The sequence below is a fragment of the Tachyglossus aculeatus genome, chromosome 3 (assembly GCF_015852505.1).
Source record: "Tachyglossus aculeatus isolate mTacAcu1 chromosome 3, mTacAcu1.pri, whole genome shotgun sequence".
Lineage (NCBI taxonomy): Eukaryota > Metazoa > Chordata > Mammalia > Monotremata > Tachyglossidae > Tachyglossus > Tachyglossus aculeatus.
Genome location: NC_052068.1, coordinates 75,491,712 through 75,505,848, shown reverse-complemented (window position 1 = coordinate 75,505,848; position 14,137 = coordinate 75,491,712). Strand labels below are relative to the sequence as shown.

At 44.3% G+C, this 14,137-nt stretch overlaps 1 protein-coding gene across 1 annotated transcript in view; it reads right to left on the bottom strand.

The window, feature by feature from the left end:
• Positions 1-13,613, bottom strand: part of C1QTNF3 (C1q and TNF related 3) — a 31,730-nt gene extending 18,117 nt beyond the window's left edge. The window contains exon 1 of the mRNA XM_038744052.1: positions 13,392-13,613. Coding sequence (XP_038599980.1) covers positions 13,392-13,475 — 84 coding nt within the window. The 5' untranslated portion in view covers positions 13,476-13,613. The remainder of the gene's footprint in view (positions 1-13,391) is intronic.
• Between the last annotated feature and the right edge of the window lie 524 nt (positions 13,614-14,137).

Here is a 14,137-nt window from a genome sequence, read left to right as displayed (position 1 = left end):
TCACTGCCTATCTTGTTTTGATAACTACATGCATTTTCAGCAGCCTAAGACAAAAGGAAATGAAAAATCTGCCAGTGACAGCCCCGTTTCTTGCTACGTACCCTAAAAAAATCTTGGCCATATCCATGTGAAATATGGGGAAGCGGAAGGAGGGGAAGAGGGAGAAAGAGCTTTAGACTGTAAGCTCATTATGGGCAGGAAATATGTCTGATAATTCTGTTGTACTCTCCCAAGCACTTAGTACAGTGCTCTGCACACAGTAAGCACTCAACAAATACCAATGATTGATTGATTGAGAAAAAAACAACTCATGAACTTCCAAAGAAGAGGGCTAATTCCGGCTCTGCCATTTCTTTGCTGTGTGACCTTGGGCAAGTTATTTAAAATGCCCTCCCTCCGCACATCATCATCATCAATCGTATTTATTGCCCATCCGCCAAGCTAGCTGTCTTCCTTCCTTCAAAGCCCTACTGAGAGATCACCTCCTCCAGGAGGTCTTCCCAGACTGAGCCCCCTCCTTCCTCTCCCCTTCCTCCCCCTCCCCATCCGCTCCTTACCTCCTTCCCCTCCCCACAACACCTATATATATATATATATATATATATATATATATATATATGTATATATGCTTGTACATATTTATTACTCTATTTATTTATTTATTTTACAAGTACATATTTATTCTATTTATTTTATTTTGTTAATATGTTTTGTTTTGTTGTCTGTCTCCCCCTTCTAGACTGTGAACCCACTGTTGGGTAGGGACCATCTTTATATGTTGCCAACTTGTACTTCCCAAGCGCTTAGTACAGTGCTCCGCACACAGTAAGCGCTCAATAAATACGATTGAATGAATGAATGAACTAATGACAACAAAAACAGGACATTTCACTGTTAGGAAGGAATGAGAAGAGAGTTCTTGTTCTTTCCGAATTATCATCAAGCCTAAAGGCAGCTAAGCCAGCCCTTAATGGAGATGGTATGTAGAGAGTCTGGTGGAGTCAGAGGACCTGGGTTCTATTCCCAGCTTTCCTCATCTATAAAGATCATAACATCTACCTCTCTCTCAATGTGCAAGTGCTTTCGAAAATATATAAAGCTATTAACAAAAGTCCTCAAATGCCGTCAAGTCGTTTCCAACCCATAACGACTCCTTGGACAAAGCCTCTTCAGAATCTACCATCTTCTATCATAAAATTGTATGGCTATGTGTATCCATAGAGTTTTTTTGGTAAAGATATGTAGTTGGTTTAAGCTCAGTAAAAGCTCAAGTTTCTGATGCTGTCTTTGATCAATGATTTGGCCGCTTTATCATCTACCTGTGACTCTTTCCCATGCCACTGCTGCCCAGTACAGGGGAATTGACTTTGTCTGACGCTTCGGCTTAGACCTTTCCATTATGGGTAGCCCTATACGGCATGGCTCTAAGCTTCGTCAGCGCACATAAACTCTCCTGCCATGATAAAATGTCAATTCATAGGAGAGTATCAACAAACACAATGTGTTATTTAGCAACACATTTGTTCCCTGAACTCACTGGGCATTCGGGGTGTCTTAAGAGCTTCTCAGCACATTCAGAGTGTCCTAAGAGCTTCTCAGCAGAGTGGCTTTCTTTGACTAACTTTGACTACAAAGGTACAAGCAAAAATGGCAGTTGGTCATAGAAGCACCACGTGAAAATGTTGTTGTTTTTCTCATGAAGTTTTAAAATATTAATTATTAACAGAAGTTCTACTCATTTTGACAGTTCATCAAACACAAATTCCTGCATATGTTTTTGCCCGTGCCTACCATCCTTAGTTTATCTATTTTTGCTAGTGAGATGCCTTCACTCTGTATCTCTTGTTATCAAGAAAAATCATTCAATCAATCCATCAATTGTATTTATTGAGTGTTTACTGTGTGCAGAGCATTGTAATAGGCAGTTGGGAGAGTACAATATAACAAAGTCTCTGCTACTGAATGGCAGAGACTTAAAAATATTGTCAGAGGCCACTGATTGGAGGAAAGCCAAGATGAATTCAGAGGGTAAAGTGGCTCAGAATGAACAACCATTCCTGACCTCCAAGCTGAATTTTGCTTCACCTAGCAGTAGTCATAGTAGAGTTTATTGAGTAATAAAGTGGCACACCCCATATCCACAAGTAGTTTATACTCCAGTGGGGAAGACAAGCATAAAAATATTTTAATGAGTTCAGCAGGGGAACCAGGGTGAGTGAGTGCAGACAACCCTAAACTGGGTCAGTGAGGAAACTGGGCATGTAAAATAAGAGAGAATTATGTTAATTTGGAGGAAGCATTGGAAGGGTTTGTTATTAGTAAAAGTGTGTCATCTTTTCTGTGTTGGGTTTCTGTCTTCCAGATCATGCCGTGATGGTGAAATTTGGGATAGGAGCCAGTGGAAGTGGGGGAAGTGGGATGTCTTTTGGACAATACTTGACACACAGTAAGATTTTAACAAATGCCATTATTATTATTATTAGTAGTAGTAGTACTATTAGTAATAATAATAATAGTAATTTAATAAATGAAGATGCATTGGGAACCAGAATCTCTGTGTGTGGTCCCTTCAGGAATGTGTGACTTTAATTGGTGTGAAAGGGGATGATAACATATCTACTACATTTGTCAATTAAGCACAGGGTCACCTGTAGCCAAACTTGATTTTTCACTCACTCCCACAGAGTAGAGGAGTCAGCAATATCCGTACAGTCCAAATTTAGGGAGTTGGGCCTATTGAAATTATTTTCTTCTAAGATACTATCTAATCTAATGTTTTGTCTCACTTCACTTCAAATATCAAAATAGTAAAGCGAGGGCTAGACTTGCTCGGCGCAAGTTCCTCTCCATAGGATGTGATGTCCAAGCTAAGCTGGCAAAGCCCCTGCTGATTGTGTCCTACAAAGAATTTGTGGAAACTCTCCTTGGAGCTGACTCAAATTTAGGAATAAGCATGAAAAGCAGTTGTTGCTAGGGGATTTCTGGAAAACAGAAAGGAAGGGAGGGTGTGTCCCTAGAGACTCACGTCAGGGTTTTCCCTGGCTCAATTCCCTTGGACAATTGAATGATTTTTCACTTTGGAATCTGAGCACAAAGCCAGAGTCCCACACCACTGGTAAGGATCTCTAATCCTCTAATTTTCACCAGACGATTACCCAAACATGGAGTCAGACTGTTTTCCACCCATTCTTGCCCTGAAGGTTTCTGCCAAGATTTCTTGAACAAGAAAATCCATAAATCTACAGAAGTTTGTGCTCAGATGTCATCCTGAGGTGGTTTGGAGAGTGGCCTAATGGAAAGAGCACTGGCCTGAAAGTCAGACGGACTGGGTTCTACTCCCATCTCTGACACTTGCTGCTGTGTGATCTTGGCCATGTCAATTAAATTCTCTGTGCCTCAGCTGCAAATTGGAGATTCGACACCTGTTCTTCCTCCCTCTGAGACTGTGAGCCTGATGTGGGACAGGGCCCGTGTCTGATCTGATTATCTTGTCTCTAACCTAGTGCTTAATACAGTGATGGTACATAGTAAGTGCTTAACAAATACCGCAATTATTCTTACTAGCACAGGCTGGGTACAGGTGCTTAATAGCGCAATAATGAACAGTATCACTAGAGAATTTTGGATAAATAGGAATTAACCCAATTTCACTAAGAGGTCACCAGAATGTGGGTTTTCACTATTTATTTTGGATGGAAAGGTGTTGGGGAATGATGATGATATTTGTTAACCGTTTACTATGTGTCAAGCACTGTTCTAAGAGCTGGGGTAGATACAAGGTAATCAGATTGGACCCAGTGTCTGTCCCACATGGGGCTCACAGTCTTAATTCCTATTTTACAGATGAGGTAACTGAGGCCCAGAGCAGTTGAGTGACTTGCTCAAGGTCATCGAACAGGCAAGTGGCAGCACCAGGATATGACAGCACAAACCTATCCTGATAGAATACGATGCGATGTTGGAAGAAACGGATATTTGCACATGGGTGAAGCTCAAATCAAGGCATAAATACTCTAATGCAAGTTTTCATTATCCTGAGGTCCTGTCTGTTAAATAACTGAGTGAACTACACACTGCACCAGCTGTTGGCCACCCGATGAAACCTCGTAAGGTTGACATGCTTCCCATCAGGCAAAGATGCAAATAGTCTCTCAACCACTGAGTAGAGGCAAGCTGCCCTTCAGCCTAGCTCTGGAGTTCCCCCAAGGAAGGCGAGCACTGCTCTGGGACTGGAAGAATTGGGTTTTCACCAACTGCAATTGGTGAAAACTCAACCCAGGAAAGTGTAGGGGTAGCAGTGGCACAAGTCTAGAAATTCATCTCTAGTCTGTAAGCTCACTGAGGACAGGGAATTTGCCTCTTCAGTGTTATATTGTACTCTCCCAGGCCAAGCACTCAGTACAGTACTTTGTGCACAGTAAGTGCTCAATAAATACAACTGAATGAACAAAAATCCTCAAGTCCTCCAGATTGTAAGCTCATCCTCTAGACTGTAAACCCATTATGTTGGCAATGTGTCTGTTATTTTGTTATATTATACTCTCCCAAGCGCTTAGTACAGTGCTCTGCATATAGTAAGTGCTCAATAAATATGGTGGCCCCTTTGATCTCCTTGACCAGGGCCGGGCACTGAGCAGTAGTCCCACCTCTGCCCTGCACCCATGCCCAGGTTTATGCCTCTTTCAACTTCTCCCTCTGATACTTTCTCTGCTGCTCCTAACATTCACACATGTATACAAAGAAGGCAGACTGGAAGCCTATTGTGGGCAGGGATCGTCTCTATTGCTGAATTGTACTTTCCAAGCGCTTATTAGTACAGTGCTCTGCTCACAGTAAGTGCTCAATAAATATGATTGAATGAATGAATGAAAGTACAAGATTCAAGTCTAACTGGCTGGTTGACCATAACCAGTGACACACGAACTAAAAAGGAGGTTTATACGCACTCGGATGGAACTGTTGGAACACAGGCAATTCTGTGACCGCATTTGAACTAGCTGACTTGAACATTTCCAATTTTAGCATTTTTATACAGGCTTCAGATCCTCAGAGCTGCCCGGCCTGGGTAAAGGAAAATTAAGTTTGGATTTCATCTGCCTGGCGTGCTGCCGCTTTTCGAAACTATTATTATTCAGCTCAAACCTGCCTCTTCAGGCCTCCAGGGACAGACTCTCCCTTTGAAAGGACAGAGACAAATGCAGAAAAGACCCTTTGAGGAAAGTGAAAAGCCTCAACAATTTTCATGCAGGTGGGAGAAATTCAGCAAGTAAAACAAAAAGAATGTTGGCCTTGCAAGGTTTCACCAGGTAACCAGTAGGAGACGCAGGTATGATAATAATGATGATGGTATTTGTGTAGCACTTACTATGTTCATTCATTCATTCATTCATTCAATCGTATTTATTGAGCGCTTACTCTGTGCAGAACACTGTACTAAGTGCTTGGGAAGTACAAGTTGGCAACATATAGAGACAGTCCCTACCCAACAGTGGGCTCACAGTCTTAAAGGGGGAGACAGACAACAAAACAAAACATATAAAGCAAATAAAATAAATAGAATAAATATGTACAAGTAAAATAAATAAATAAGTAAAGTAATAAATATGTACAAACATATATACATATAAGCGCTGGGGTAGGTGCAAGATAATCAGGTTGTCCCATGTGGGGCTTACAGTCTTAATCCCCATTTTACAGATGAGGTAATTGAGGCACAGAGAAGCTCAGTGACTTGCCCAAAGTCACACAGCTGACAAGTGGCGGAGCCAGGATTGGAACCCATGACCTGTGACACCCAAGCCCGTGTTTTTTCCACTAAGCCTGAGGTCTCCTTTAACGTGAGGATCATGTTCTTGAACAACTCTGTTTTAATGGAAAAGGGAAGTGGTGTGTCCCACTGGGCAGCACACGGACCTGGGAACCAAAAGGAGCTGGGTTCTAATCCCGGCTCTGCTACTTGTCTACTGTGTAAACTCGTGCAAGTCACTTAACTTCTCTGTGCCTCAGTCACCTAATCTGTAAAATGGGGGTTAAGAATGAGCACCCCTTTTGGGATTGGGACTGTGTCCATCCTGATTAGTTTCTATCTACCCCAGAATTTAGAACAGTGCTTGACGCACAGTAAGCGCTTAACAAATACCATCATTATCATTATTCTCTAGGCCTCAGTTACCTCATCTGTAAAAGGGGGATTAAGACTGTGAGTCCCACGTGGGACATGGACTGTGTCCTCCCTGATTAGCTTGTATCTACCCCGTCCTTACCACAGAGCCTGGCACATAGTAAGCTCCTAAATAATACCCAAAAAATGAAAATTCACATAAGTGCATCAATGTTTAAACAGGTGCTGTGTGCACATAGTGTAACAGCACATTGTAAATATACTTTTTTGCATTTTCTATTACTGGTGGGTGAAGGTTTTCTCACCAAAGTAATTTTCAAAGGATTTACGAGTCTGCTGAGTCTTTCCCTCAAGCTCGTCTCTTGGGAAAGATCCAGATTTATCAAACTGTTGCTAATGGTGAAGGCTACACAGAAGCAGCCAGATTTTCTCTGTGCCTAAACTACTCCCTGGTAAACAAATACCATAACCGTTGAACTTTGGATGCTGTGCCCCGCACCTTTGGAAACTCTGAAATCTTTCAGAACACTGGCCTGAAACTGAATATTACACAATGAAATAGTGACTAACTGCTGTAAAACTTTGTGAAACCAGCACTGTTTATTCAAAAGAGAATACAATTCAGAAGATAAATTACTCACTAGATTCTCTGTTGTTCTTAAATTGAAGTACCACCGAATTCAAGTCTAGTTAATTCCAGGTATTTTAAAAAATTCCATTCATTTGAACCTTAAATAAGGATACCTACACAATACAAGCATCTCCCAACACATGGGATTTTGCTCACACAACTGATAAATTAGGGAATACATGAAATACGGGTTTCTTCAAATTTGCATTTGTGGAATTTTACTTATTTAAATTGAGGTTTATGCTGAGGCAAGGGCAGTGCCTCTCTGTTCACTCTCCATTTCCACACTTATACAGTCCCAGAAAAAATCCCGATCGTGGATAGATACTATGTTGCCCAGCAGCAGAGAGTGAGAGCTTTCGCTCCTGTTTTGGTGAAAGGGTCCAGGTGAACCACAGAGAAGCAGCGTGGCTCAGTGGAAAGAGTACGGGCTTTGGAGTCAGAGGTCGTGGGTTCAAATCCCGGCTCCGCCACTTGTCAGCTGTGTGACTTTGGGCAAGTCACTTCACTTCTCTGGGCCTCAGTTACCTCATCTGTAAAATGGGGAGTAAGACTGTGAGCCCCCCCGTGGGACAACCTGATCAACTTGTAACCTCCCGAGCACTTAGAACAGTGCTTTGCACGTAGTAAGCACTTAATAAATGCCATTAAAAAAACAAAAAACAACCAACGAAACAAAAAAAAAAACCCACAGAAGCATCTCAGTTCCATTTCCCTCTAGGACAGGCTAAAGAGGGAAACCTTTCTGGGCCACTACCTCGGAGTGGGGAGGTCAAATTTGGGGATGGAGGAGGTTGAAGCGGCAGAAATAGCCGTGGGTCAGCCAATCGCCAAAGATGATGGATCTCGTGACTACAGTGGAGGTGCCCGGTGTGGAGATTGCCGACTGTTTCAGGGTTGACTGTGAGGAGACCTCTCAGACCCCCTGATTAGTTAATTCAATTGTATTTATTAAGCGCTTACTCTGTGCAGAGCACTGTACTGATGTCCCCTGAGACAAGACAATGCACCTTCTCTTCTGGACATAGGGACTCTGCTCTGCTCCGTTCTACTCTCTCCTGGTGTCAAGGGGAGTAAGTGAAGTAGAGAAGCAGCATGGCCTAGCGGAAAGAGAATCTGGGAGTCAGAAGTCATGGGTTCTAATCCTGACTCTGCCACATGTCTGCTGTGTGAACTTGGGCTGGTCACTTAACTTCTCTGGGACCCTGTTACCTCATCCGTAAAATGGGGATCAAAATCGTGAGCCCCATGAGGGACGTGGGCTATGTCCAACCTGATTACCTTGTATCTACCCCAGGGCTTAGAATAGTGCTTGGCACATAGTAAGCTCTTATAAGAAGCAGCGTGGCTTAGTGGAGTCAGAGGTCATGGGTTCAAATCCCAGCTCTGCCACTTGTCAGCTGTGTGACTTTGGGGAAGTCACTTCACTTCTCTGTGCCTCAGTTACCTCATCTGTAAAATGGGGATTAAGTCTGTGAGTCCCACATGGGACAACCTGGTTACCTTGTTATCTACCCAAGCACTTAGAACAGTGCTTGGCACAGAGTAAGAACTTAACAAACACCATCATTATTGTAATTATTATTAAGTGGGAGCTAGAAGACATGGTTATTATAATGGTATTTATTGTGGCATCATTAAAGGTATTTATTCAGTGCTTACTGTGTACAGAGCACTGTACCAAGCTATTGGGAGACTCGTACAATACAGCAGAATTGTTAGACACATTCCTGGCCCACAGTCTCTGTTAAGCACTTATCAGCATCATCAATGATATTTATTGAGTGCTACAATGTGCAGAACATTATACTAAGCATTTGGGAGAGTACAAGAAAGTTGGTAGACACATTCCCTGCACACAGTCTTTTTTAAGCACTTATTGGCATCATCAAAGATATTTCTTGAGTGTTTACTGTGTGCAGAACACTGTACTAAACACTTGGTAGGCCCATTCCCCACCCACAACGAGCTTACAGTCTAGAGGATTATAACTTACTATGGGCCAAGAACTGTACTAAGTGCTGAGGTAGCTACATCAGGTTAAACTATTTCATTATGTTTGGAAGGGCCAAATTTTTCCTGGACAAATACTCTTCCGGTTATAAAATGGAAGTCAACAGGAATATAAGGTTCAGTGGAAAGATGTTCCTGATGACCCTTCTGCTGTCTGCTTCCTCTCACTCATCAACTCCACTGACCTCCTGCTCTACCCCACCTCACCCGCTCACCAAGTTGGACAAGCACTCAATCGAATCATTCATTCATTCATTCAATCATATTTATTCACTGTACTAAGCACTTGGGAAGTACAATTTGGCAACATATAGAGACAGCCCCTACCCAACAATGGGCTCACAGTCTAGAAGGGGGAGGCGGACAGCAAAACAAAACAAGTGGGCAGTGTCAATATCATCAAAATAAATAGAATTATAGATATATACATGTCATCTCTAGTCATTGTACTATCTTTACCTTCAGCAACTCTGAAATCTCTCTATCTGAACACAGCCTTCTCCCCTGCCTTCTGTCTCACACAATTCTCCACAAATCTGTCCTGATCCTCCACAGAGACCCCCAATTTGTTGAACCCCTCCAATTTCCTAAAGATTAACCTGCAGCCCTGGATCACCTCTAAGTCTGCTTCCTCCTCTCCTGTGTACGAGCAGTAGAATGGCACTAGTGGAAATCCAGATATCAGGCTGATGTTGCCCATCTTATTCATCCTCACCTGCTTTATCTTGACCTCTCCTCTTCTCAGAATCATTATTTCTCTGACCTTATTGACTCCCATGCCCATTAGCTAACTTTGTCTTCCCTCACACTGTCCTCTCCTAGTTCTCCTCCTGTCTAATCCCTATCTAATCTCCTTCTATCTAATCTCCTTTTATCTAATCCCAGCTCCACCACTTGTCTGCTGTGTGACCTTGGGCAAGTCACTTAACTTCTCTGTGCCTTGGTTCCATCACTGTAAAATGGGGATTAAGATTGTGTTCCCTATGTGAGACAAGGACTGTGCCCAACCCGATTATCTTTTATAATAATAATCATAATTTTGGTATTTGTTAAACATTTATTGTGTGCCAGGCAGTGTACTAAGCGCTGAGATGGATACAAGCAAATCGGGTTGGACACAGACCCTGTCCCACGTAGGGCTCACAGTCTCAATCTCCAAGTTAAATGATTTGCCAAAAGCCACACAACAGACAAGTTGTGGAGCCAGGATTAGAACCCATGATGTTCTGACTCCCAAACCCACGTTCTTTATACGACGCCACGCTCTACCTCAGCATTTAGAACAGTGCCTGGCACATAATAAGTGCTTAACAAATACCATTATTATTATTATTATTTTTATTATCTCTCTGGTCACTCATTTTCAGTCTTTTGTGCATTCTCCTCCTCTGCCTCCCAACCCTCTGACAGTGGGGTCCCTCAAGGTTCAGCTCTTGGACCCCTTCTTTTCTCCATCTACACCCACACCCTTGGAGAACTCATTCGCACCCATGGTTTCAACTATCATCTCTATGCAAATGATTCCTAAATTTACCTCTCCAGCCCTGACCTCCCTCCTTCTCTCCAGTCTTGCATTTCCTCCCACCTTCAGGACATCTCTACTTGGATGTCCCGCCATCACCTCAAACTTCATCTTCCCACCCAAATTCTGCCTTCCCCATGTCTTTCCCATCACTGTCTCCTCCTTGCCTCACAAGCCCTGTATCCCACACTCATTCAACCCACATATTCAATCTGTCACCAAATCCTGTCAGTTCTTCCTTCACAACATAGCTAAAATCTGCTCTTTCCTCTCCATCCAAACTGCCTACCATCTTAATCTAAGTACTTATCCTCACTGACCACCCTGCCTCTATCCACTTCAGTCCTTGCTTCACTCCCCTGCCCAGATCATTTTTTCTAAGAAAGTTCAGTCCACGTTTCCCCACTCCTCAAAAACCTCCAATGGTTGTCCATCTACCTCCACATCAAACAGAAACTCCTTTCCGTCAGCTTTAAAGCACTCAATCAACTTGCCCCCTCTCGTTTTACCTCACTGATTTCCTATTACAAGCCAGTCCATGCCCTTCACTCCTCTAATGCCAGTCTATTCACTGTACCTCAGTCTCATTTAACTCGCCACTGACACTTTGCCCAAATTTTCTCTCTGACTTGGAAGTCCATCCCCTTCATTTAAAACAGACCACCATTCTCCCTACCTTCAGTCTTTCTGAAGTCACATCTCCAAACCTAATTTCCCTTATTCTCATTTCCCTTATTCTCTCACCCTTCTGTGTCACCTATGCACTTGGCTCCGTATCCTTTAAGCACCTACTATTCACCCTACCCTCAGCCCCACAGCCTTATGTACATATCCATAATGTATTTTAATGCCTGTCTCCCAGTCTACACTGAAAGCTTTATTATAAGCAGGGAACATATTGTATTCTCCCAAGCCCATCGTAGAGTCCTTCGCATAAAATAAATGCTCACTAAATATCATTTATTGATTGATTGCTTTGCACAATTTACAGGACTGTCGCCCTTCTGCATGCCAACTTGTACTTCCCAAGTGCACACTGTAAGCTCTCAATAAATAGGACTGAATGAATGAATGAATGAATGTGCATGTATGACCCTCCTCCCCAGAACACTAACTTATTAAATAGTGACTTGCTCTCTGAAAGAGTTTCATAGCTTCCACAGATCCATGCAAAAGTTATAAACAGCCATTAGCTAAGGCCCTGGATCGATCTGACCCTAAGTACAAATCAGATCAGGTCTTAAAGAAAGCATTTAGAGTTCAGAATTCACATGGACTCATCTGAGTTCTTCAGTATTCTGAAAACGAATGCATGCTGAGGTGATCTTAACCTTTACTGTGAATTTCAACTGAACCAGGTAACTAGGGAAACATATTAAGCCCCATTAGTTTTAATTATTGCTGACCAAGTGCAAGAGCTCTTTCTCACAGATGCTTGAAGAAGGCTGGGGAATGCAGGCTGGCTTGGTTTTGTTCCAGGCTACGTGCTAAATATGTGCCAAGCACTATACTAAGCACTGGAATAGATACAAGATAATCAGGTCAGATACAGTCCCTATCTCACACAGGAATCATAGTCGTAGTCCCCCTTTTACAGATGAGGTAACTGAGGCCCAGAGAATACTAATAACAATTATTATTATGGTACTTGTTAAGTGTTTACTATATGCCAAGCACTGTGCTAAGCACTGGGGTAGACACAAGTTAATCAGGTTGGACACAGTCCCTCTCCCACTTAGGGCTCACATTCTTAATCCCCATTTTACAGATGAGGTAACTGAGGCCCAGAGAATACTAATAACATGGCTCAGTGGAAAAAGCCCGGGCTTTGGAGTCAGAGGTCATGAGTTCAAATCCTGGCTCCACCAATTGTCAGCTGTGTGACTTTGGGCAAGTCACAACTTCTCTGTGCCTCAGTTCCCTCATCTGTAAAATGGGGATTAAGACTGTGAGCCCCACGTGGGACAACCTGATCACCTTGTATCCCCCCAGTGCTTAGAATAGTGCTTTGCACATAGTAAGCGCTTAACAAATACCATCATTATTATTATTATTATTACTTGTTAAGTGTTCACTATATGCGAAGCAGTGTTCTAAGTACTGGGGTAGATACAAGTTAATCAGGTTGGACACAGTCCCTGTCCCACTTAGGGCTCACACTCTTAATCCCCATTTTACGGATGAGGTAACTGAGGCCCAGAGAAGTGAAGTGACTTGCACAAGGTCACACAGCAAAGTGGAGGAGATAGAATTAGAACTCAGGCCCATCTGATTCCTAAATCAGGCCCGTGTTCTGCCTATTAGTCGAACGAGAAGGGTTAACAGATACTGAATCACCATTTTGCAGATGAGGAAACTGAGGTACAGAGTAGTTAAGTGACTTGCTCAGGATCATACAACAGGGAAGCGAATGACCCGGGATTAGAAACTAGGTCTCCTGACTCTTAGACCAGGGCTCTTTCTGCTAAGGACTGCGTCAGGTATGGCCAAACTGTGGCTCAAGCACAATTATTTATTATCTAACTGCCTCCCTCTCACCCCCCATTCCCCACCCCTTACCTCCCCAGAACTCCCACTGTCCTCCCAAGAGGACAGTTTTGGGACCCAAAGATCCCCAGCCTCTTCCCGGCCTTTTCCCTTCCCCTGTGACCGATGACCCAGACCCCAGACTTTCTCCCCATAGCGCGTTCGGCCTCTCGGGCCGTTATCGTCACCCCACGTCACCTCTGACCCTCCCGATCCTTCGACGGGTTCGACAACCATCTCAGCAGCCCCACAGACCCAGAAACAGCTCACTCTCCATGCAGCCTCCCTTCTCAAACATCCCCCTAAAATCGCCTCGGCACACAAACCCCACCTCGTTACGATTGCACAGTTATCCTTAGAAGATGAATTCAGAGTACCTGGACTCTGTATGAGGGAGTCTGGGCTAGATCATCTACCTCTGAGCCCGGGGGTTCTAGATCTGCCGAGGTGCTATTATCCACAGTCCCAGCCATAGGATGGCTCCGTGCTCTCATTTGCTCCCTCCTGGAACCGCTACGGCCAGTCTGGTGGTGGCTCTGCACTATTCTGGCCACCGCCTTATTAGCTCTTCTGCTCACCTCCATGTATTCGTCTTGAGCCAGGCAACATGGGAGGAGCAACAAAGCCAGCAGGCTCCAGCAGGTGAGGTAGGTCGCCGGCATGTTTCTCGGGACAGAGGCTCGGCAGGCCACAAAGCCCGCTTCGGGAGAAGGCTCGCCCCTTCAGTGATGTGGTCCCTGTTGTCTCTAGGCGGCTCTCGATCTCAGAGCTCGGCCGGCCCCACAGTTTTATACCACAGCGGGCCATAAATACAGCTGTGGGAATGCCAGGGGGGCCGGATTCCTCGCCCAGAAATCAGTCATGCCTCCTGAAAGAGAACAGCCCCATTCATCCCTTGGCCGCTCCGGCAGCAAAACGGATTTGCACCCCCAAGGGGGCTGCCGCACTGCACATGGGCTCTCGGCGTTCCTGTGTGGGGTCATTCACACGTGTAACACCTTCCCTCCTCGGAGGGCCCCGGGCTCAGGGCGGAAAAAGCTGGCTGGAAATGGAGACCGTGTGGAAAACGGTTTGCTCTCCCTTGATTAGACATGGAGAGGTCTTGCACTGACGGCCTGAAACGGCTTTTGGAAAAAGCCACCTGGTCCCCAGCCAGGAAATTCGCACACAGTTGCGTCAGTCCGATCGGAAAAGCGGGGAGGAAAGCAGCCATACGGGAGAAGCCCAAGTCTGAGCTTCTGACTCGGCGGGGATTTCTTTCACCGCCTCGCCCAGGAGTCCGACGCTTCGTTTCCCTGGCAGGGAAAGGCCGCCCCGCGGGGAG